The sequence below is a fragment of the Oryctolagus cuniculus genome, chromosome 2 (assembly GCF_964237555.1).
Source record: "Oryctolagus cuniculus chromosome 2, mOryCun1.1, whole genome shotgun sequence".
Taxonomy (NCBI): domain Eukaryota; kingdom Metazoa; phylum Chordata; class Mammalia; order Lagomorpha; family Leporidae; genus Oryctolagus; species Oryctolagus cuniculus.
The window spans coordinates 134,257,358-134,282,172 of NC_091433.1; the positions used below are offsets into that span (position 1 = coordinate 134,257,358).

A 24,815-nucleotide genomic window follows, 5' to 3' on the forward strand; every position below is an offset into this window, starting at 1 on the left:
TATTGTGAAATCCAAGCATGTTTGTTCATAATACATATTTTCCATGAACTTTTTGAAGTGTCCTCGTAAGTATCAATTTCAAAATTTTTTGCATCAAAATAAACTTATATTTTAACTTCATTTTCTATAAACTTTAAATTTTTTATTGTTTATTTGAAAGATAGAGACAAACAGAGATCTATCCTCTGGTTCATTCCCCCAGATGCCTGCAACAACTAGGGCTGGGCCAGGCCAAAGCCTCAATTTGGGTCTCCCATGGGAGTGGCAGGGACCTAGGGCCTTGAGCCATCACCCACTGCCTCTCGGGGTGCCCATTAACAGGAAGAGAAGTCTGAAGTGGAGCTGGACTCAAACCCAGCTATTCCAATACAGGAAATGGGCATCCCAGATGGCGTTTTAACTGCTGTGCCTGACACCTGGGTCTCTATGATCTTTTTAAAGCATCCATATACGTTTTTCTGTCACTTGCTATTGTTACTCAGTATTGTACTCCCAAAGCTCACCCTTGTTAATGCGTATAGCTGGATATGTGTTTGTTAATGTGCACCTCTGTATAGCGTTCTATGTGTACACTACTGAATTTGTTTTTAGTTCTGCTAGTAGACCTGTGTGTGCATTTTTGCAATGATTCGATGAACATGGGGTGCTTGTCTTCTCGGAGGGGTGTGCACCCCTTTACCTTAAGGACTGAAACTGATGGATCACATTTTACAAGACAACACCAAAGGGCTCTACAGAGTGTACAAGTTTATTCTCTCATCAGCAGAATTCTAGCTGGTTATTTGAAAGACAGGGGAGGGGAGGAGAGGGGGAGCACAAAGAGAGATCTTCCATCCTCTGGCTCACTCCCCAAAGGCTTGCAACAGCTGGAGCTAAGCCAGGACAAAACCAGGAGCCCAGAATTCAATCCAGAGACCCAAGTACTTGCGCCGTCGCTTACGGCTCCCCAGGACACACGTCTGCAGGAAGCTGACTTGGAAGTGAAGGAGGGATCCAAGCTCAGGCTCTGTAATATGGAATGTGGGCACCCAGGTGGCATCTTAACCACTGCACCAAATGCCCACCCCAAATAAATGCTCTGTAAAACAATGAGGATGTGCCATTTCTTCCTCATCAGACTTGAAAATGTTTCATGATGTTCCAGGCTCTTGGCTTTGGCCTGGCCCAGCGCTAGCAGTTGGGGAAATTTGGGGAGTGAACCAACAGATGGAAGATCTCTCTCTCACTCCCTCTCTCTTTGCTCTTTCTGTCTCTCCTTATTTCTTTGTCACTTTGCATTTTAAATAAATCAAACTGAAAATTAATAAACAGATTTGTCTGCTTAACAGCAATATTTAACCTACTTTTTTTTTTGACAGGCAGAGTTAGACAGTAAGAGAGAGAGAGAGAGACAGAGAGAAAGGTCTTCCTTCCATTGGTTCATCCCCCAAATGCCCGCTACGGCCGGTGTGCTGCACCGATCCGAAGCCAGGAGCCAGGTGCTTCCTCCTGGTCTCCCGTGCAGGTGCAGAACCCAAGCACTTGGGCCATCCTCCACTGCCTTCCCCGGCCACAGCAGAGAGCTAGACTGGAAGAGGAGTGACCAGGACAGAATCCAGCGCCCCAACCAGGACTAGAACCCCGGGGTGCCAGCGCCACAGGCAGAGGATTAGCCTAGTGAGCCGTGGCGCTGGCCAAACCTACTTTTCATTTTAAAATGTCAACACAGGATGGTTTAATAGTTCTGTGAAAGCCAAGATTTATTTTATGTATTTGAAAGAGCAACAGAGAGAGAAGGAGGGACAGAGAGAAAAAGATCTTCAATCCACTGATTCACTCCCCAGATGGCCTCAACAGCCAGAACCCAGAACTTCATCTGGGTCTCCTATGTGACTGGCAGGGGCCCAGGTACTTGAGCCATCTGCTGCTGCTTTCCCAGAGCTGCATCAGAAGCAGAGGGTAGCAGCCAGAACTCACCAGAGCTTGGATGTAGGATGGCAGCAGCTTAACCCACTGTGCCTTGATGCTAGCCCCATATTCGTGTTTTCAGAGCCGGAAGGTCTCCACTCAACTCCACCATTGTAACACACACACACACACACACACACACACACAACCAGCAGACAATTCATAAATGAATGAGTATGGCTATGTCTCAATAAAACTTCACTGGCACTGAAATTGAGTTCCTCATAATTTCCATGTGTCCCAGAATACTCTCTTTTTTTAACTATTAAAGTTTAAAGGGTATTCTGAGTTTGCAGAGCCCAAGCGTCAGTCTCAATGCAGTCCTTGGGCTGTGGTTTGTCAACCCCTCCTCTAACGCATGGGCTCCTGCTTTATCCAGATTAGAAGAGGCTGAGGCGGATCCTTTGTTCTCTACTCTAGAAGGCAACAGAAAAATCCTCAGCTAAATTTTAGACAGTTTTCCATATTCTATAATATGCATAGCATACAATAAATATAAGTAATATTATTTTTATCATTTGAGGAAACAGCTGGCATTCTTGAAAAGTTAACTAAATTCTAACATAATCTGTGGGTTTTTTTAATTATCAAAATAACACAGACTTGTAAGCCTTTCCAGTAGTACAGTAATGAATGAAGTAAATATGAAAATGAAGAGGGTAAGTTAATGTCTTCTGTGAACAAGGGGGACTTTATAGTTCTGCGGGGTTATTCTTACTATACCAGGAGGGGTGGTTGGTAGAGTTTCACACCTTCTTCTGCTGTGGCACAGAATACTTCAGAAGGATGCACACAAACTATGAGCATAATAAACCCCAAAAGGTTCAGAATGTGGGAGGGGGCAGGAGCTGTAGGGCTGTCACCTGTCGCTTTAATCAGTCCTGTATTGTTTGCACTTATTACATGTATGCATCCACGGTAGGCGTTTTTTAAAAATCTAATAAATGTTTATTTTTTAAAGATTTATTTGAAAGTCAGAGTTACACAGAAGAGGAGAGGCAGAAAAAGAGAGAGAGAGAGAGAGAGAGGTCTTCCATCCGCTGGTTACTCCCCAATTGGCTGCCACGGCTGGAGCTGGGCCGATCCGAAGCCAGGAGCCAGGAGCTTCTTCCGGATCTTCCATGTGGGTGCAGGGGTCCAAGCACTCGGGCCATCTTCTACTGCTTTCCTAGGCCATAGCAGAGAGCTGGATCAGCAGTGAAGCAGATGGGACTCGAACCAGTGCCCGTAAGGGATGCCAGCTCTGCAGGCAGCGGCTTTACCCACTACGTCACAGTGCCAGCCCCATAAATGTTTATTTTAATGATTCACCAAGATTTGTGATAAGTAGGATAAGGATGCAAATTAGCTCCACCATTTCAGAGAGCAACCAGAATGTGTGCATCAAAAGTCTTAGAAAATTGGGGTCAGCGCTCTGGCATAGTAGGCTAAGCTTCTGCCTGCAGTGCTAGAATCCCTTATGGGCTCTAGTTTGTGTCCCAGCTGCTCCACTTCCAATCCAGCTCTCTGCTTATGGCCTGGGAAATCTGTGGAAGATGGCCCAAGTGCCAAGGAGACCCGAAAGAAGTTCCTGGTTCCTGGCTCCGGGATTTGGATCAGCTCAGCTCCAGCCAACCATGCAGCGATTTGGGAAGTGAACCAGTGGATGGAAGACCATTCTCTCTGTCCATCTCTCTGTCTGTAACTCTACCTCTTAAATAAATAAATAAAGCATTTAAAAAGTCTAAGAAAACTTCAAGCCTTTGACTGAACAGTTTTTCTCCTAAGTGAACAATTATAATAGTGAAATAAATAGCTATAAGATTGTTCACAACATAGTGAATAATAAAAAGATTTCAGAAAAAAATCTAAATGTGCAAGAATAAAAGGTTGGAAGAATGAATTATGAGGCAGGTACAGAATAAAATCAAAGGCATGCAGTAGAAATAAGTGCCAAAAAAGACATAAGCTAGTTGAAGACCCTCAGCGCTAATTTGTTTTTAAATATTTATTTATTTATTTATTTGAAAAGCAGAGTTACAGAGAGAGGGGAAAAGATAGAGAGAGGAGAAAGAGACAGAGGAAGAGAAATACTTCCATCCCCTAATTCATTCCCCAAATGCATCCAATGTCCTGGTCTGGGTCAGGCTGAAACCAGGAGTCTGAAACCCCATGCTGGTCTCCTACATGGTAGCAGGAGCCTAAGTCCTTGGGCCATCTTCTGCTGCTTTTCCAGGCATGCAGTCAGGGAGCTAGCTTGGAAGTGGAGCAGCAGAGACTTGAACAGTGCTCATATGGGATGCTGGCGTCGCAGGAGGCAGCTTAACTCCCTGCACCACGCACGGTGCTGGCCCCGTGTCCTAACTTCTACACAGTAAACTCCTAACTTATGGGGCTGAAAATGTATCTAGTCATGTGATGACCTAAGTACTGTAGAATACACTGTAAATTTTTATGAAGAGCATGTTTAATCGTGGTCCATAAAATCTTTATGAGCAGCAGATATACAGCACTGGTGATGTTACGGTGTAGTTTGGTCCAGTTAACAGACTACTCCACTACCACCGAAGTGCTGCCTGCTTTAATGTGGCCTCAGCACACTGAAGGCTGCAGAGGACCAAGTGCAGCACCGCAGGGACTCGACCTATCATCCATTCTGCTGGCGGCCGCAGCCCCTGGACTCCACAGAGGGCAGACAAAAGCGCAATCGCCAGGGCATCAGGCATCTGCTCCCTGGAGACAGCAGCCCTGCAGTTCAGTGCACTGCAGGGAACATAAAGGCTGCAGGAAAGAATCTAGGGAGGGCTAATAGAGAAAACCCATGATGATGGACAGGAGTGTGCTCATGAGTCCTTCTGAGTCACCTTCTGCAGAATCTCCATAAGACACAAGGCCTGGAAAGAGGCCAGAGGAGCTGTCACAGAAGGTCTGTGAAGAGATCCAAAACCGGGGCCGGCGCCGTGGCTCACTTGACTAATCCTCCACCTGTAGCATCAGCATCCCATATGGGCACCGGGTTCTAGTCCCGGTTGCCCCTCTTCCAGTCCAACTCTCTGCTGTGGCCCAGGAGGGCAGTGGAGGATGGCCCAAGTGCTTGGGCCCCTGTACCCACATGGGAGACCAGGAGGAAGCACCTGGCTCCTGGCTTCGGATCAGCGCAGCGCCGGCCATGGCTGCCATTTTGGGGTGAACCAACGGAAGGAAGACTTTTCTCTCTCTCTCTCTCTCTCTCTCTCTCTCTCTCTCTCTCACTGTCTAGCTCTATCTGTCCAAAGAGAGAGAGAGAGAGAGAGAGAGAGAGAGAAAGATCCAAAACCACCACTTGCCACTCTTGTGACACTGGCTTTTCCCCGGGCTTGTAGCACTTGGGGACCAGCAGGTGCTACATCTGCATCTTGGTCCCTACATGCTCAGTGTCTCCAGTCTCTCAGACCCATCCTTTCCTGAAATGGGCTTCTGAGGCCAGGGCTGCTTGAGTTCCAGTTGTCACCCATCCTTCTTACATTTCCTGCCCATGTCAAGATGAGCTGGGTGGCATTAAGTGCAACTGAGGTCACCGAAAAGATTTTAAATCAGCTATTTTAAAAGTTGCTGACATCATCAACTCAGACTTGTCATTCCTGGGTCAGCACACTTGTCCCTGCAGCAGTGGCCCTTTGTGCTGACTCCTGCCCAGCTGCAGGAGGCTCAGCCACGCATTTAAAACACCCATGTCACGCATAGGGTGCCTGGGATTGATTCCTGGCCTCAGCTCCTGACTCCAGCTTCCTGTTGGGAGGCAACAGTTATGACCCAAGTCATCAGGCTCCTTCCAGACATATGGGAAACATGGATTGAGTTCCCATCTCCCAGCTGAAGCCCCAGCTGGTCCTGACCAGCCATTGTGGGCATTTGGGGAGTGAACCAATGGATGGGAGCACTCTCTTGCTCTCTCTCTCTCTCTCAAATAGATAAGAAATAAAATAAAAATGTTTGTTTTGATGCAAAGTTTTCTCATTAGACACATTTGCCCTGAACCTCTTGAAGGTCCCTTAAATTATATATCCTGTGTTGGTCATCTGTCTGTTTTACCGGAGGAGTAATGAATTGGCATTCAAGCTTAGGGCTCCATAGCCAAAATCGTGTGAAAAGCCAGGAACTAGGAACCAGTGGAGAACTAGGAGAGGACGTTTTCTGTTTCAGAATGAGTCACACATACCTTGACCTAGCTCATGCAAACTGACACTCCCAGCAAGCAGTTGCTGGGTCACCCAGGAGACCAAAGATGTTTGCCTACTATTTTTCCTGACATGTTTCTATACGTAGAGCGGACTTAATGCCACACTCAGTTCCATTGTGTCTCGCTGATTGGATTTCTATTCTAAAACCTGGAACTCCAACAGGTAATGGGATGACACATCATAAAGCAGGATGAATCCCCAGCATCTGCAACAACCTGGTGCAGATTACAAACATTCAAATGATAAATGAATAAAAAAAAACATATTGTTAAGTGAAAAAGAACCAGGTACAGAATGAGAATATGTGTTACCATCTCTTTCTGCCCCACCCCTGTCATTCCCACCCCATGCAATTCCCTCCTCTGCCCTATAAATCCCAGCTAGATACAAACAATTCTTACAAATCAATAAGAGGTTGGCGCCACGGCTCACTAGGCTAATCCTTCACCTGTGGCACCCGCACCCCGGGTTCTAGTCCCGGTCGGGGCACCGGATTCTGTCCCGGTTGCTCCTCTTCCAGGCCAGCTCTCTGCTGTGGCCCGGGAGTGCAGTGGAGGATGGCCCAAGTGCTTGGGCCCTGTACCCCATGGGAGACCAGGAGAAGCACCTGGCTCCTGGCTTCAGATCAGCGCAGTGCGCCGGCCGCAGCGGCCATTAGAGGGTGAACCAACGGCAAAGGAAGACCTTTCTCTCTGTCTCTCTCTCTCTCACTGTCCACTCTGCCTGTCCAAAAAAAAAAAAAATCAATAAGAAATTGGGCATTTTTTTTATTTTTGCAAAAGACACAAACAGGTACTTCACAAAATAAGATATTGTAAAAGTCCATTAAACTATTAAGAAAATACTCAATCTCATTAGCCACTGTGGAAATGCAATTTAAAACCTCAACGTAAAGGCAAGGTTTAGCCTGCTGGTTGAGATACCAGTTAAGACACTCATGCCCCATAAGGGAGTACCTGGCTTCAACACCCAGATCTGGTTCTGGCTCCTGACTCCAGCTTCCTGTTAAGGAAGGCTCTAGGGGGCATCAGTGAAAGCTCAAGTTACTGGGTTCCTGCTACCTACTTGGGAGACTTGGATTGAGCTCCATGCTCCTGACTTTGGCCCAGCCCAGTCCTGGCCATTGAGGACATTTTGGGAATGAATCAATGGATCAGATCTCAATCAATCTCTCTCTCTCAAATTGTCTGAATCAAAACTAAAATAAATTTATTTATCTGAAATAAAACCACAATGACATATAATTACTCACCCACCATAATGGCTAAAATTTAGAAGATTAGCCATTACAAATGCTGGCAAGAATGTGGAGAAAATGGAACTCAGATACTGAGGAAGGGAATGTAAATTAGCAAAACTATTTTGGAAGCTTTTTGGCAATTTTTTTTTTTTGACAGGCAGAGTGGACAGTGAGAGAGAGAGACAGAGAGAAAGGTCTTCCTTTGCCGTTGGTTCACCCTCCATTGGCCGCCGCGGCCAGCGCGCTGCGGCCGGCGCACTGCGCTGATCCGATGGCAGGAGCCAGGAGCCAGGTGCTTTTCCTGGTCTCCCATGGAGTGCAGGGCCCAAGCACTTGGGCCATCCTCCACTGCACTCCCAGGCCACAGCAAAGAGCTGGCCTGGAAGAGGGGCAACCAGGACAGAATCCGGCACCCCGAGCGGGACTAGAACCCGGTGTGCCGGCGCCGCAAGGCGGAGGATTAGCCTACTGAGGCACGGCGCGGGCCGGCAATATTTACTAAAGTCTGCCATTTGCAAGTTCACCCTTGTGTTCACTGAATGAGAGGTATAAAGGGCTCATAACTGTAATCTTTACATTAACCAAAAAGTAGAAGCAGCCCAATTTTCATCAACAGTAAAAAGAATCAATATTGATACATTTGCTGGTGCCACGGCTTACTTGGCTAATCCTCCTCCTGTGGCGCCGGCACCCCGGGTTCTAGTCCTGGTCGGGGCGCCGGATTCTGTCCCGGTTGCCCCTCTTCCAGGCCAGCTCTCTGCTGTGGCCCGGGAGTGCAGTGGAGGATGGCCCAAGTCCTTGGACCCTGCACCCGCATGGGAGACCAGGAGGAAGCACCTGGCTCCTGGCTTCGGATAGGCACAGCCTGCCGGCCATCGCGGCCATTGGAGGGTAAACCAATGGCAAAGGAAGACCTTTATCTCTGTCTCTCTCTCTCACTAACACTGCCTGTCAAAAAAATTTTAAAAAATTGATACATTTATTTAGCAGACAGTATATAACATAAGCATGAATAGATGATGGCTAAACACAGCCAGAGGGATGACTCTCAAAAAAATATGCTAAAAAAAAAGAAATCAGACAAAGGAATTCACACATTTATACAAAATTCAAAAGCAGTGTAAACTTATGCATACACTAGACATTAGCATGGTGGTTATATTTGGGAAGGAAGAAGTGGGTAATGACTAGATGTGATTTCAGGGATCCTATTTTACTATTGATGTTAATGATATTTACATAGATTATCCATCAGTGTGCACACTTAGACTCTTTGCACTGTTCAGATGGACTTCATATTTTAATACAAGAGCTAAAAATAGGGGCCAGCACTGTTGCATAGCATGTAAAGACACCATCCACAGTGACAGCATCCCATGTGGGTGCTGGATCAAGTCCCAGCTGCTCCACTTCCAATCCAGCTCCCTGCTAATGCACTTGGGAAAGCAGCAGAAGATGGTCCAAGTCCTTGGGTCCCTGCACCCACATGGAAGACCCAAAGTCCCAAACACTTGGGCCATCTTCTGCTGCTTTCCCAGGCACAGTAACAGGGAGCTGGATTGGAGGTGGAATAGCCCATATGGGATGTCAGCATCACAGGTGGCTGCTTTACCTACTACACCACAAAGCCGCCCTCTGTTGGAGTATATTTTATTTTCACCCCTGCCTTCTGATGGTGTTTCTGGAAATGGATCACTAGTATGTGATGAACCTCACAGGAAGCTTAAACATGTGCGGAGTGATCAGCCCAGATTTCTTGTGCAACTGAACGATCTAGAGAAACGGCAGAATCATCTGCTCCATGAGCTTGGTACCGACAGCCTTGGTTGGCATCATGGATCATGAAGAAACAAGATGAAAACATACAGGAGGAAAATCCTGGGATTCTTTTTCTAGGGAAATAATACATACATGCAAATAAAATGCCTCAGTGGACAAAATGAAATAATATGCATTTGGATGTATTTTGAACAAAGCAATGTATTAAAGTAAAGAGCTGGACTCTAGCCATGTAAGGTTGATATCTGGAAAATGAAATGTATATTGACCTTACTGCTTGGTCTCTTGCAGCAATATCTTCACTATGTTAAGATTTAATGTTATAGTCTCTTCGTTTTTATAGCATACTAATATTAAAAATCCATTTGAAGAACATTCTGTCTTGTGAAACCACATTCAAGATAATATCAATTCACTCAATGTACCTTCTACGAGAACCCACACACACAATATTTCTCTTAAATTCAGTGCCAGGAAAACCTTGTCCCTGCAGAAAAAAATGTTTGCTTCTTTTTGCCAGACTAAATAACCCATATGTTTCCTGTCTCCACTTTTTTTGTTAACTCCCAGAAAAGCCAGAGCTAAGCTTATGGCTCAGTTGCAGTAACCAACAAATCCCAGGTGCTTGATTTCATCTCTGTCTCTGGTTTTGCCTTAATAAAAATAGCTTTATGATCCTTTCATTCCATATTATAAAAGTGGTATATATTCACTGTTCATTATAGAAAATGTAGACAAGAAAAATGAGGGGGGGCGACTGTTACCTTTTCAATCTTGTGTGCGTTCTCTGATTATACTGCATCCCAACCTCAAATCTGTATTTGTTATTTGATTGCTAGAGAGGAAAATTGACTCTGACTTACTTAAACCATAAAAAGAATTTATAAGGAGACTGGAGAGCTGGAATCATTCACGTAGAATTTCCAGGCCTCAGACTGCACAGGAACCTTGGCAGCCCCCAGCCCCCAGCTCCCAGCAATGGAAATCACAGAAAATCTCCTTAGGACCCTGCCACTGACTGACTCATCTCCAAACTACTCTTTCCTGAGTGACGGCCAGATGGACACTGTGTTCAGCAACTCCACTTAAGCTGCATGGAATAGGGCCAGGCCAGACAGTTAGGAGGATGGCTGGGTTGCCATAAAAATAGGGTGAATAAAAGGGGGTGTTGTAAGCCACTGAGCTGGAAACCAGTTGGGCTTGGCATGGGCCTATATGTTTCTACCTCCTCCTCTGTGGTTATGGCCAAGTGTTCATGAATTTATGTTGCTCCACACCTACAGCCATTGCTGCGAGAAAGAAACTCAGACTGGGAAGCACGGAGGCTCATGCTCCCCATGGCTTTCCTGAGTGGTCCTCAGTTGCTGGAGGCTGTGGCTGTCGCTTGCCTCCACTGTTCTCCCTGCCCCTTGTCCCACCAACAATGGCTGGGTCATCACAGAAAACAGAGTCCACCTTGGGCAAGAGGCCATAACCCCACTGAGTGTATCACACAAAAGGAGAGCATGGTAAAGGCTGATTCTGTTTATGTTCAAATGCATAGTAGGTTTGATTCTGTCGTGAACATTAACAGGCAAACCCTGTTATGAATCTAATGCAACAGTTCCCAGTACCTCTGGGAACACTGGTTCAAGGAGCATTGCTGTCCTCAGTGATTCATTAGTATTAGTTTTGAGGAAAGGGTTTTGGCAGCTAAGAAACATTTGGAAAACAGGACATATCATATTATATTTTTGGAAATGCAAAAGTCACTGTATCAAACCATAGGCTCAGCCATTGCAGATATGTATGTATGTGGACATACATATGTTAATATTTTCAAATTCTGAATTCCTCATAGTTATTTGGTACAGATCCCTTTTCATGGAATACTTAATAATTCTTAGGGAATTGGTATTCTGTGTAAAGAGTTTATGACAAATTGGTTTAATATGGTAGAGATACTTAATATTAGAAAATCCAACTTCATTAACAAGGTTATCCACCTACCTGATATATGTATTTTAACTAAAGATTTGACACAGAATTAATAAGAAACATTAAACGATAGGTGACTTCCATCTTTCTCTTTGGTTATTGTTCAGCACGTGCTCAGAAAGGTTGTGTGTATCAGCTATAAAATAATGCAAACCTAAGCTATATAACTGATGCTAGTATTATTTAATGCTCAGAACGCAATTTTTCTCCTACCATTTGAGTCATTTTCTCAACGTCTTCATTAATGGAGAGTCCAGATTAATCTTCTCTCATGCTATAATGGACAGAGAGCACTGTTTGTTGTGTGGGCATTTGGTGCAGCAAGTTGCCACTTGGGACACTTGCACCCAGTATTTGGTTCAAGTCCTGGTTACTCTGTTCCCGATTCCCACGTTCCACTTCCTGTTAATGTGTACCCTGGGAGGCAGCAAGTGATGGCACCTGTACTTGGGTCCTTGCCACCTGAGCTATCAGGGTGTATTTTTTAAAGATTTATTTATTTATTTGAAAGTCAGAGTTACAAAGAGAGGGGGAGAGACAGAGAGAGATCCTCCATCTGCTGGCTCACTTCCCAGATGGCTGCAACAGCTGGGGCTGAGTCAGGCTGAAACCAGGAGCCAAAAGCTTCCTCTGGGTCTCCCACATGGGTAGCAGAGGCCCAAACACTTGGGCCATCTTCTGCTGCTTTTCCCAAGCCATCAGCAGACAGCTAAAATGGAAGTGGAGCAGCCAGGACATGAATCAATGCCCATATAGGATGACAGCATTGCAGGAAGTGGCATTACCCACTATGCCACAATGCTGGCCTCCAGAACAGGATTGAGTAACCAGGTTCCTGACTTCAGCCTGGCCCAGCCCTGGATGTTCTAGGCATTTGAAGAGTGAACCAGGGACCGGCACTGTGGCATAGCGGGTAAAGCCACCACCTGCAGTGCCAGAATCCCATATGGGCTCCAATTCGAGTCCCAGCTGCTCCACTTCTGATCCAGCTCTCTGCTATGGCCTGGGAATGCAGTGGAACATGACCCAAGAACTTGGGCCCCTGCACGAGCATGGGAGACCCAGAGGAAGCTCCTGGCTCCTGGCTCCAGATTGGCACGGTCCCTGGCTTCAGATTGGCGCAGCTCCAACTGTTGCGGTCATTTGGGGAGTGAACCAGCAAATGGAAGACCTCTTTGTCTTTCTCTGCCTCTGCCTCTCTGTAACTCTTTCAAATTAATAAGTAATTCTCTTTAAAAAAAAATGAACCAGTAGATGGAAGATTTCTCTCTCTCTGCCCCTCTGCCTTTCAAATAAAATGAAAAATAAAGATATTTTAAAAGAAAAGAGTACAAAGTTCTAAATTCTGCTTTTTTATTTATTTTTGATAGGCAGAGTGGACAGTGAGAGAGAGACACAGAGGTCTTCCTTTTCCGTTGGTTCACCCCCCAGTGGCCGCTGTGGCTGGCGCGTTTCAGCCCGCGCACCGGGCTGATCTGAAGCCAGGAGCCAGGTGCTTCTCCTGATCTCCCATGCGGGTGTAGGGCCCAAGGACCTGGGCCATCCTCCACTGCACTCCCGGGCCATAGCAGAGAGCTGGACTGGAAGAGGGGCAACTGGGACAGAATCCGGCCCCAACCGGGACTAGAACCGAGGGTGCCAGCGCCGCAGGCAGAGGATTAGCTTATTGAGCCACGGCGCCGGCCTAAATTCTGCTTTAAAAACAGATAGTACTGCTTGATTTGTAATATAGTTAAATTCACTAGATAATTCATAAAGTTGGAAACAATTTTTTCGCATCAGATTTTCAAAGCTAAACATGAATGATAATCCTCAGTGTTGTGACAATGCTGATAATAGTAAAACATGCTAAAACTTTGGTGGTAGAGCAGTTTGACATAAAAGAAGGAAAGCTTTCTAAGTCTCAAAAGACAAGAAACCTCTGTTGGTATTTGTGATACAACATATTCACTTTCCTCTTTAAAAAAAAAAGTATTTATTTATTTGAGAGGTAAAGTTACAGACAGAGGGAGGGAGAGACAGAAAGAAAGGTCTCCCATCCACTGGTTCAATCCCCAAATGGACACATGACTGGAACTGGGCCAGTCCGAAGCCAGAAGCCAGGAACTTCTTCCAGATCTCCCAAGCCAGTGCAGGGGCCCAAGCATTTGGGCCATCTTCTAACTGCTTTCCCAGGCCACAGCAGAGAGCTGGATCAGAAGTGGAGCAGCCAGGACTGGAACCGGCACCCATATGGGATGCCGGTGCCACCAGTGGAGGCTTAACCCACTAAGCCACAGCACTGGCCCCTCACTTTCCTCCTTTACATAGAGGGATGGAAGGGCATGCACTAAAGTAACTAATATCCCTGTTGTAGGTATAACTGTAGATATTTTTACTTTATTTTGCTTTCCATTATATTCTGATTTTTCTGTATAAATTTAGGAAAAGAGTTAGCATAGGAGGTTATACAAAATAGATGGCCATTTAGAGATGAAATATTTCTTGAATATAATAAACTAAGAGAATTTGTTCTCATCAAACATAGAAAGTATTTAATAGTATCTCCTGTCATCTATGAAGGTACACCACACTGTTGATTATACATGCTGAATGATGTAACAATATCAAATATCTCTAACATTGAACAAAATGTTGCCATTTTATTACACAACTATTAATCTCTAACATTCTATCATCAATTTAACTTTTCTCATATTCTTTTATCATTTATAAGTGACAAGGAAATTATTTTAAATCATAGGTTGACAAACTGTTTAAGTAAAGAATCAATAGTAAGTATTTTAGACTTTGTAGGCCATGTAGTCTCTGCTACAACCACTTAACTTACCTGCTGTTTCAGTGGAAAAGCACTCAAAGGCAATACCTAAACAAATGTGTGTTTTCAATAAAACTTTCCCACAGACACTGAAATTTGAATCATGTAATTTTCATGTCATTTAATATAGTGATTCTTTTGACTTCTTTCCAAACTATTTAAAAATGTAAAGCCATTCTTGGCTCATAGGACATACAAAAATGGGTGTAGTCAGAACTGGCCCAACGTTTTGTTTTTTGTTTTTTTTACAGGCAGAATGGACAGTGAGAGAGAGAGACAGAGAGAAAGGTCTTCCTTTGCCGTTGGTTCATCCTCCAATGGCCGCCGAGGCCCGCATGCTGTGGCGGGCACACACGCTGATCCGAAGGCAGGAGCCAGGTGCTTCTCCTGGTCTCCCATGGGGTGCAGGGCCCAAGCACTTGGGCCATCCTCCACTGCACTCCCGGGCCACAGCAGAAAGCTGGCCTGGAAGAGGGGCAACCGGGACAGAATCCGGTGCCCCGACAGGGACTAGAACCCGGTGTGTCGGCGCCGCAAGACAGAGGATTAGCCTAGTGAGCCGCGGTGCTAGCCTGGACCAACGGTTATAGTTTGCTGACAAATGTTTCAAACATTTGTAGTGTGGTGATCATTTAAAAAAAATGCTATTTGTTCAACCTAAACCATGTCTTTGCTTTTGGGCTTCCTCACCAGGAAGATTTCAGATTTGACCTAGAATTTTCTAGGGACAACAATCCTAGTGCATGCTTTCGAGCTGGCTGCACCCAGCCTCCAGGGTGGCCCCTAGTAACTCCCACTTCCTAGCAGCCACCTGGTACAGTTTCCTTGCACCTTGAGGCAGCATAGACTACAAATGATGCTATGTCACTTCTAAAAGTTTAGCATAAAGACCACAATTCCTGTCTGGAGTGCATACTCTTCCTCTTTCCCTTGGATCTCTTCTGTGCTGTATGGTGAGGCCCATGTGGCAAGAAGCTCAAGCTTCCAGCCAAAAGCCAGAGAGGAACTGAGGTCTGTCAACACCTCGGAGAGCGAGCAAGGAAGCAAATCTGCCAGCTCCAGTCAAGGTAGCAGCTGACAGCTGCTCTGGATGACACCTTGGATGCAATCTCCTGAGAGGCCTGAGTCAACACCACCCAGTTAAACTCCTCTGTACTGAACACAGAGAAACCGTCGGATGATAAATGTTATAACTGCTAAGTGTTGGGGGGGGTCGTTATTTACACATGCATAGAGAAGCCACGTGGTACCTATGTTAAACCAAGACCTGTCGGGTTTCAAACCCTGGTCCCTGACATTTCTGTTTGGACTCATAACCCAGCCCTTGTCTAAGTGCCCAGTCCCTGGGCCCTGCTGCACCAGACACTCCCTGAAGCTGAGGATTAACTGCAGTCTCTGGAATGTCTGCGTGTGTCACATATGGAACTAGTAAAGGAAGAGGGGAAAATTCGCTGCACATTATTTTCCATAAAACATTGGTCAGATGTTCCAAATTGAGTAATTTAATAGCATCGTTCCCTCTCAAGAAAAAATAAAAATAAAAAACGTTCCCCTGCTTGCTAACCTCCTCACCGGCCCATCTACCTCACCTCCTCTCCTCACTCACACTCTTCATTAACTTTCCAACAGAATAGTGCACTTTACATGAAGCAACGATTTGATCTGAGGGAATCCTTTGTGCTTTGGTTTTCAGTCAGCCACCTGGTTTTCCTCTAGAGTGCATGATCTGTCCTACTGTCATTGCTTCTCATTTGTCCATTCCAGGTCCTCTGATTCAAGAATGACGTTCTGAAAGACATAAGGCAGGAAAGCAAGAAAGTCAAAGTCACCCTGCAAAGTCAATCACATGATCTGACAGAAGCTTAGAGCCAGGACAGTCATCATTAACGGGAAGACATTTCACTGTACTTTGCAATTTAAGAGCACTTGAACTTCTTAATATCCACAAATAACTTCTGTACACTGAGAAAACAACTGGGATTATATGTTCTGTTTCGGCTGAGGGGACTTCAGGTACCTGAGTACAGAAAACTGTGTGTGCACGGTGGGAGGAGAAGCGGGGTTTGGAAAGTGAGAAATATCCTGATGCTTTAACTTCCCTTATTCATTTCTTTATATATATATATATATATATATATATATATAAGATTTATTTATTTATTTGAAAGATGGAGTTACAGAGAGAGAAGCACAAACAGACAAAGATCATCCATCCACTGGTTCACTCCCCAGACGGCCACAACAGCCAGGGATGGGCCAGACCGAAGCCAAGAGCCAGGAGCTTCTTCCGGGTCTCCCACGTGGGTGGCAAGGGTCCAGACACTAGGGCCATCTTCCACGGCTTTCCCTGGCCATTAGCAGGGAGTTGGATCAGAGGTGGAGCTGCTGGGACAGGAGCCGGCACCGATATGGGATGACGGTGTTTCGAGTGGAAGCTTAATCTGCTGCGCCACAATGCCAGCCCCTGTTCTGTTTGTTTCTTAATGAATCCCAGGAATGTATATGTAGAACAGACTTCAGGAGATCATTAAAAATCCCCTTTTTGTCTTTAAGCTCCATAGCGATGCCGTCTAGAAGGTCAGACAGCCATGGACATTATACACAAGCAGCTGAACTTGATGAAGGTGACAGAGGGTGTCCGTGCCATTACGTTTGCTGGGCACAGTGCTCAGACTTCAAGCAGTAGACTGGGATCATCTCACTTCACATCCCACCTCTGCCATTTATTTTAGTTTTCGTGCCTTCTTTGCCTTCCCAGAACTGCCACTGATTCCCTTTTTGGGAAACAGCCACACTTGCGGGGGTGAAATGATCGGTCTCAAAGCATGTGGATCTAAAGGTTCTAGCTCCAGTCATTCATGAGGTCCAGCTGAGCATTCCCCTTCCTCCAATGCTTTCCTTTGTCATGTAAGATACCCAGGCAGTCTTCTTCTTCTTTTTTTTTTTTTAAAGATTTATTTATAGGGGCGGCGCCAGCTCACTTGGCTAATCCTCCGCCTGTGGCGCTGGCACCCCAGGTTCTATTCCCGGTCGGTCGGGGCACCAGATTCTGTCCCGGTTGCCCCTCTTCCAGGCCAGCTCTCTGCTGTGGCCTGGGAAGGCAGTGGAGGATGGCCCAAGTGCTTGGGCCCTGCACCTACATTGGTGGTTCACCCGGCTCCTGGCTTCGGATTGGCGCAGTGCCGGCCGCAGCAGCCATTGGGGGATGAACCAAAAGAAAGGAAGACCTTTCTCTCTGTTTCTCTCTCTCTCTCTAACTCTGCCGGTCAAAAAAAAAAATTTATTTATTTTACTTGAAAGTCAGAGTTACACAGAGAGAGAGGAGAGGCAGAGAGTGAGAGAGGTCCTCTATCTGCTAGTTCACTCCCCAATTGGCCACATGGCCGGAGCTGCACTGTTCCGAAGCCCGAAGCCAGGAGCTAGGAGCTTCTTCCGGGTCTCCCACATGGGCCCAGGGGCCCAAGGACTTGGGCCATCATCTACTGCTTTCCCAGGCCACAGCAGAGAGCTGGATCAGAAGTGGAGCAGCCGGGTCTCGAACCAGCGCCCATATGGGATGCTGGCACCATACTGCAGGCGGTGGCTTTACCCACTACACCACAGCGCCAGTCCCTAGGCAGTCTTCTTGTATGCCTTCCCTGGGAGACAGCAAGTGATGGCTCAAATAGTTGGGCCTCTGCCACCCATGTGGGAGAGCTGGCTTGAGATCCTGGCTCCTGTCTTCAGCCGGGCCCAGCTGAGGCTGTTGTGGGCCTTTGAGGAATGAATGGAAGATATCTCTCTTTCCCAAATAAATAAATAAGAAACCCTCAGGGAGAATGAGTTTGAGATAAAGAATTCTCTTTTGGCCATGTTAAAATTTGGATACTTGTTAGACCCCTAAGTGGAGATATTTGATCCAGAATTGGTTATCTGAATCCATAGCTTAGAAAAATGTTTGGGCCTAGAAATGTAAAATTGGGAATATCCCTATGATGCCAGCATTTAATCCAGGTATTTGCACCTAATGTAAGAATGTTTAGGTTCTTTCTCCATGGAATCCCAGTCTCACAAAAAGTATCCAGTGCAGAAAAAGTGGAAGATCACCTTTATGGACTCTAGTGGTAACTGAATATTTATTTACATTTGTGGAGAAGTAAATGAGGCTGTCCTGGTCCATGACAGATAATACCCAAGGCAGGAAACCACAAAGGTTTTCTTTGAAATGTAAACTGCTATGCAAAACCAGGCCAGAACAAATGCAAACAAGAGCTACACCACTGAGCTAAGGAGTGGATCCTGCCTGCCTGGTAACTCTCTGAGCTGTCACCAGATTCCCCCAAGAGTCTCACACACAAACAAGAAGCCTGCTGCTCATCACCATGGCTACAAAATCCTTTGGGTCTAAGGAAGAATCTGGCTTTTTCAAAATTGGTCTAAGAGGGTGGCTTTGTCTAAGAGTCCAGCCAATGAAACCAAGAAAAGCCCTAAAAAAATATAAAGAACATTGGTTGAGATCTGATCCTAAGACATTATGAGGCAGCAGAAGGGAAGGAGTCTGCCACATCATAAATCACTGACATTGATTTAAAAATAAAAATAACAAATGACACCTGCCAGTGTTAAACTGTACCTGAACATAGATATGAATAAAAAAAGAAAAGTAGGCCATTGGAATTGCATTGTGTGTATGTGTAATCTAACCCCAGCACATGTAACTGTTAGAGTTGGATTGCTCTTGCCACCCCAAAAACGCTCCAAGAGACCTTCTCTCATGCAATTAACAAAGGGTAAGGTTTATTGATGATCCGACATGTCGGGGCCCCCGTCCCAGTACAGGCGAGCGGCCCCAAATAGTCTTGGGTTGGGGTTTTTATACACGTTTAAACAAAGAAAATCAATCATTGCAAAGATCAGACAGAGGTATAGGGTAAACAATTGATACAAGTTAAGTGATTTTACAACCAGTTGATTTATGAATACAGCGAGTACAGGAAATCGAGTAAGGGCCTGATTAGACCTCAGAGAACCATATGGCCTATACAGGGAGTATCAAAAAGCCTCCTATTGCCAAAAGGGAGGGCCACACAACAAACACAACAAGGTTGCAGGAACTGCCTTGATGATACCTAGGAATGCAGCCGAATGGCGATAAGGGACACATGGTGGGGTCAGGGTTCCAGGAGGCAAAGAGATATATGGTGACTTCTTCTATCTTACTTAGGTGAAACTAAGGTTACGCTCACATTGGGGTAATTTACTGACTAATTAACTTTATAGAGAATGGCTATGCAGAGCAAGTCTAATGAGGTCAGGAAAGTTCACCAGAGGAGGTTGGGGGGGGAGCGGCTTTTAACTTTTTAACCCTTCATAACTGCTTTCTCTTTTATACATACACATATGCGCACATGCACACACAGCTATGGCCTATGTCACAATGCTGATTAATTTTTAAGTCTATAATATAAATTCAGCATAGAAACCAGGACAGTGAACATAAACTGATGTTTTAGTCTACTCGGGCTGCCATAACAAAATACCTTAGGCAGGGTAATTTGCAAACAGCCTAAATGTATTTGTGTTCACAGTTCTGGAGGCTAAGTCAAGGGTTAAAGTGCCACCAGAGTTGGTGTATGGTGAGAGCTTGCTGTCTGTCCATAGAAGGTACATTCTTGTGGCATTTTCATGTAGTGAAAGGGGCCAAACAAGACCCCTCAAGCCTCTTCTAAGAGGCACTAATCCCCTGCATGGTGGCATCGCCCCATGACCTACACACTACCTTTTAATATTGTTGCATGGTTGGAAGAAGGGGCACAAACATTCAGAGCATGGTACATGATTTCTCTGAATGACAACCAAGTCCATAAATCACTTTGGCTCAATTTCCAAATATCCCAAAGAATGACAATAATGGCTGTGCTGTTGATAGACAATGTCTAAGATCATTAAGCTATGATAATAACTAACAAATCCACAAGAGTTAAAGCACTGGGTATCTTAAAAAGCAAGTAGATTTTTAGATAAACAAAATAGCTCCAATTTATTGGGTCTGTATGTGACTGACACTCTTATGTTTTAATAATCTCATTTGGTTCTACGAGCATCACATATATTACCATTATCATTTTTTTTTCTTTTCTTAAAAAAGATTTATTTATTTGTTTGAAAGGTAGAGTAACAAGAAGAGAGGGAGAGGATGGGAGAAAGCTATGGTCCATCTGCTGGTTAAAGTGATGGTCCATCTTTTGGTTCACTCCCCAAATGGTCTCAATGGCTGAGGCAGGGCCAGTCAGAAACCAGGAGCCCAAAACTCTTATTCCGGTCTCTCACATGGGGTCAGGAGCCCAGACACTTGGGCCATCCTCTGCTGCTTCCCAGGTCCATTAGCAGGGAGCTGGATCAGAAGCAGGGCAGTGAGGACTCAAATCAGCATGCTGATATGGGATGCTGGTGTTCTCACAAGTGGCAAGTGGCAGCTTAACCCACTGTGCCACGAGGCCGGCCCTGCCATCAACATTTATTTATTTATTTATTTATTTATTTATTTATTGACAGGCAGAGTGGACAGTGAGAGAGAGAGACAGAGAGAAAGGTCTTCCTTTGCCATTGGTTCACCCTCCGATGGCCACCACGGCTGGCGCACTGCGGCTGGCACACCGCGCTGATCTGATGACAGGAGCCAGATACTTATCCTGGTCTCCCATGGGGTGCAGGGCCCAAGCACTTGGGCCATCCTCCACTGCACTCCCGGGCCACAGCAGAGAGCTGGCCTGGAAGAGGGGCAACCGGGACAGAATCCGGTGCCCCGACCAGGACTAGAACCTGGTGTGCCGGCGCCACAAGGCGGAGGATTAGCCTAGTGAGCCACGGCGCTGGCCGCCACCAACATTTACAAATGAAAATACTGGAGCTCTGAGAAACTAAGTAGCTTGCTCAAGGTTACCCAGCTTGTAGTCAGAACATCTGGGCTACAAACACAGATCCATTAGACTCCATGCTTATATTGTTTGCACATAGGCATCAGTAATGAGAAATGTTCCAATTACTTTTTTTTTTTTTTTTGACAGGCAGAGTTAGACAGTGAGAGAGAGAGAGAAAGAAAGGTCTTCCTTTTTCCGTTGGTTCACCCTCTAAATGGCCACTACGGCTAGGCGCACTGCCTAGCGCTTCCGAAGCCAGAAGCCAGGTGCTTCCTCCTAGTCTCCAATGCGGGTGCAGGGCCCAAGCACCTGGGCCATCCTCCACTGCACTCCCGGGCCACAGCAGAGAGCTGAACTGGAAAAGGAGCAACCGGGACAGAATCTGGTGCCCGGACCGGGACTAGAACCTGGTGTGCCGGTGCCACAGGCGGAGGATTAGCCTAGTGAGCCGCGGCACCAGCCCCCAATTACTTTTACATTTATTTACTCCATTTTAAGACATTGATTTGTGAGGTTCTAAAACCTTCATTCTTAGGGATGCTGCCTAATATCAGTAACATCTCATATTTGAAAAGTAATACCTTCCACTTTCTCAGGTTTTAAACAGTAATCATGGAGCTGGCACTGTGGTGCAGTAGGTAAAGCCACCATCTGGGCGCCGATTTGAGTCCTGGCTGCTCCACTTCCCATCCTGCTCCCTGCTAATGAGCCCAGGAAAGCAGTGGAAGATGACCTAAGTCCTTGGGCCCATACACCCACGTGGGAGACCCGGAAGAAGCTCCTGGCTCCTGGCTTTGGCCTGGCTAAACCCCAGCTTAGCCATTTGCAGCCATTTGGGAAGTGAACTAGTGGATAGATCTCTCTCTCTCTCTCTCTCTCTCTCTGCCTCTGTAAGTCTGCCTTTCAAAATAAATAAATAAATAAATATTTTAAAAAAGTAGTCATTATAGTCCAAGCTGGGCTTGAAATTGTGGGATTGCTGAACAAAAGATTGAAGGGGAAAAGTCAATACTTCCAAAAGGATATTTATATACTTTCCACTACTCATTCACCAGAGTAACCAACATTAGGTTTACTCTGTACTCACTCATTTTTAAAGTACTAATAAAAACACATACCCATTTGTATGCCTTTTTAATTGTTTCATGGCTTAAAAATACTATACATACTATTTGCAATAAGATTTCTTTCTCTTTACATCATTTCAAGTAAATCAAATGGACCTAAGACATAGAAGAATTTATACATAAACATGTTTAAAACAAGAACAGAAATTCAACTTAATAAATATTTACGGAGTACCTACCATGTGTCAGGAACTCTTCTGTATGTCCAAGGGATATGGGAGCAAACAGACAAGACTGTCTTCCCTCAGCCTTGCCCAGTGTGCGAGCCATCCCACTTCTATCAGTAAGTCTTTGCTTAAGTGTTTGCCAATACAACACTCATTATCTTAATAGTTGCATAATATACCATAGTTGATAGCATATTATGGTTTTGTTTTTGATTTTTGCAGCTAGTGGTACAAAGTGGTACAATGAACACCAATATTACATATAATCACACACATGCACGAGCACTTGAAAAGATTCATGGAAATGGAATTAAAATGTTTATTTTGGTGCAAAAAGGTGAAATTCAGCAAATTAGGGGGTCTTCAAAAAATTGATGGAAAATGTTAATTATTTTTATTTATTTTTTTTTTGACAGGCAGAGTGGACAGTGAGAGAGAGAGACAGAGAGAAAGGTCTTCCTTTGCCGTTGGTTCACCCTCCAATGGCCGCCGCGGTCGGCGCGCTGCGGCCGGCGCACCGCGCTGATCCGATGGCAGGAGCCAGGAGCCAGGTGCTTTTCCTGGTCTCCCGTGGGGTGCAGGGCCCAAGCACCTGGGCCATCCTCCACTGCACTCCCGGGCCACAGCAGAGAGCTGGCCTGGAAGAGGGGCAACCGGGACAGAATCCGGCGCCCCGACCGGGACTAGAACCCGGTGTGCCGGCGCCGCTAGGAGGAGGATTAGCCTAGTGAGCCGCGGCGCCGGCTTGGAAAATGTTAATTATGATAAGGTGCATGGAACTCAAATACTTTTGACCCCAAATAAATTTAACCTTTTAATTATTCCATTTTTCACGAACTTTTTTTAAGCTACCTGCGTATATATCATTATAAATTCTAAAGAAAAGTATCCTGACTGGTGAACTCAAGCTACCAAACAGACCTATCTCTGCCATTTCTCACCAGTCCCTGCCTGCACTGCCCAGGTGTGAGCACAGACTGTGGTACTATCCACCTGGGTGGTGCTGAAGCAGGTGCTCCGTCTCCGCTGTTTGAAGCCATTCCCTGCACAGCCCCAATGCCCTTGATCTACCCTTGCTTCCTAAAGTCTCCAGCTGTCGACCGACTTCTGCCACGAAAACTCTCTAATCTCGCGTAATAATCAAATCCCAACCCCGCAGCGTCGCAGGGCATGCCTTGCCAATATTCCTCTGACCCAACCCGTCTCTTTGCCATTGTCACCAGCTATGCCGTAGGCACATGCCAGTTGCCTTTCACACGGGTAATAGTTCATTCTTCAAGATCGGTGTAAAAGTCTGATTCATTACACAGTCAAACTGAGACAGTGCTATGCACAATGGAAATACATACGCACAAGAAGGTGTGCCTCCTGAATATAGTGGTTTTCTTTTTCTTGCGCACATTCTCAATCTAATGTGGTTCGCTGTCCACGCTAGATATAATCTGCCTTCCCTCGGTCATTTCCCCTGAGCTTTGGAAAGACTATTTCCTGACATTTAAATCACTGGCTAGCAGTTTCCTGCCCCACTTCCGTCTCCCTTTCTCCTCTCCCCCTTCTCCTGACTGGCTGGGGGCGACAGTGCCCACATCCCGTAGATGACCGGACCGGACGGCGTGCAGAGGCCGAGGGTCCCGCTCCCTGGCGTAGCAGTCACTTAACCCCAGCGCCTTCCCCCTGCCCCAGCAATCCTCAGCTGGCGCTCGACGCGTCCTAGGAGGAGCCTAGACGTCCGCTTCCCGAGTAGAAGGGGATTGTGCTGCGTAAACAGGATTAACTCCCTCCTCCCCAGAGGCGCCGATCTGCGCGGCGGCCTGCGGGCCAGCGCGAACCCCCGGGTGCTCTGACCGGGCAGCGGGGGATGGGGACTCTCGCGGCTCGGGAGCCATCTCCGGGGATCGCTCTCTGGCCGTGTAGGGCTGGGGGCCGCAGCCTCCGGAGGTGCTGCTCAAAGACCAGGGCGGACAGCGGCGACGGTGCAGGCTCCTAGCGGCAGCCTCCCCTCCACCACCTCCCTCTCCCTCCCCGCGCTTCCTCTCCGCCCACCGCGCTCCAGCCGCACGGTCGCAGCGCGCTCTGTCCTCCGCCCCCCGGAGCCGCCGCGCCAGCCCCTCGTCCAGCCATGGGGGACCTGCCGGGCATCGTGCGCCTCTCCATCGCGCTGCGCATCCAGCCCAACGACGGCCCAGTCTTCTTCAAGGTGGACGGGCAGCGCTTCGGCCAGAATCGCACCATCAAGCTGCTCACCGGCTCCTCCTACAAGGTGGAGGTGAAGATTAAGCCCACCACGCTGCAGGTCGAGTGAGTGCGGGGCGCGCCGCGGCTGCAGGGCAGCGCGTGGAGAACGGGCGCAGGTCCGAGGTTCCCAGGGCAGCTGGAGCCTCTCCCGGGCCCCTCTAGCTCGAGCCGCGCCCAGCGGACTAGGGATTTGGGGGGTGAAGGGAGGAGTCCCCTCCTCTGTCTTCGGCTTGTATTCCTCCCACCCCTCACGGTGACTGCAGTGGGGCTGTTTAAATCAGCGAGAAGAAGCCAGGGGCTGTGAGTGTGCGTTCTTGTACATTTCCTCGTGTCCAGTCATCTGTGCGGAACCGCGGGCGGCCCGGGGCGAGGAAGCCGGAGGAAGCTGGCCTCCGGCTTCACCTGCGGCAATCAGCGCTTGGTCCCC

At 46.6% G+C, this 24,815-nt stretch overlaps 2 protein-coding genes across 6 annotated transcripts in view; one reads left to right on the top strand and one right to left on the bottom strand.

Annotated features, from left to right (window-relative positions):
• Window positions 1–24,815, bottom strand: part of PLEK (pleckstrin) — a 133,683-nt gene that overhangs the window by 37,605 nt on the left and 71,263 nt on the right. For 2 of the 4 annotated variants that reach the window (XM_070069027.1, XM_070069028.1), the window contains exon 2: window positions 15,605–15,748. The gene's annotated coding sequence lies outside the window, so the exon portion shown is untranslated. Of the gene's footprint in view, window positions 1–15,549; window positions 15,749–24,815 lie in introns of all 4 variants that reach the window. The other 2 variants (XM_017340715.3, XM_017340714.3) reach the window with 1 other exon arrangement.
• Window positions 23,689–24,815, top strand: part of PPP3R1 (protein phosphatase 3 regulatory subunit B, alpha) — a 159,516-nt gene continuing 158,389 nt past the window's right edge. Inside the window, exon 1 of one of the 2 annotated variants that reach the window (XM_002709827.5) lies at window positions 23,689–24,451. In XM_002709827.5, coding sequence (XP_002709873.1) covers window positions 24,273–24,451 — 179 coding nt within the window. In that variant the 5' untranslated portion in view covers window positions 23,689–24,272. The remainder of the gene's footprint in view (window positions 24,452–24,815) is intronic. The other variant, XM_051842832.2, reaches the window with a different exon arrangement.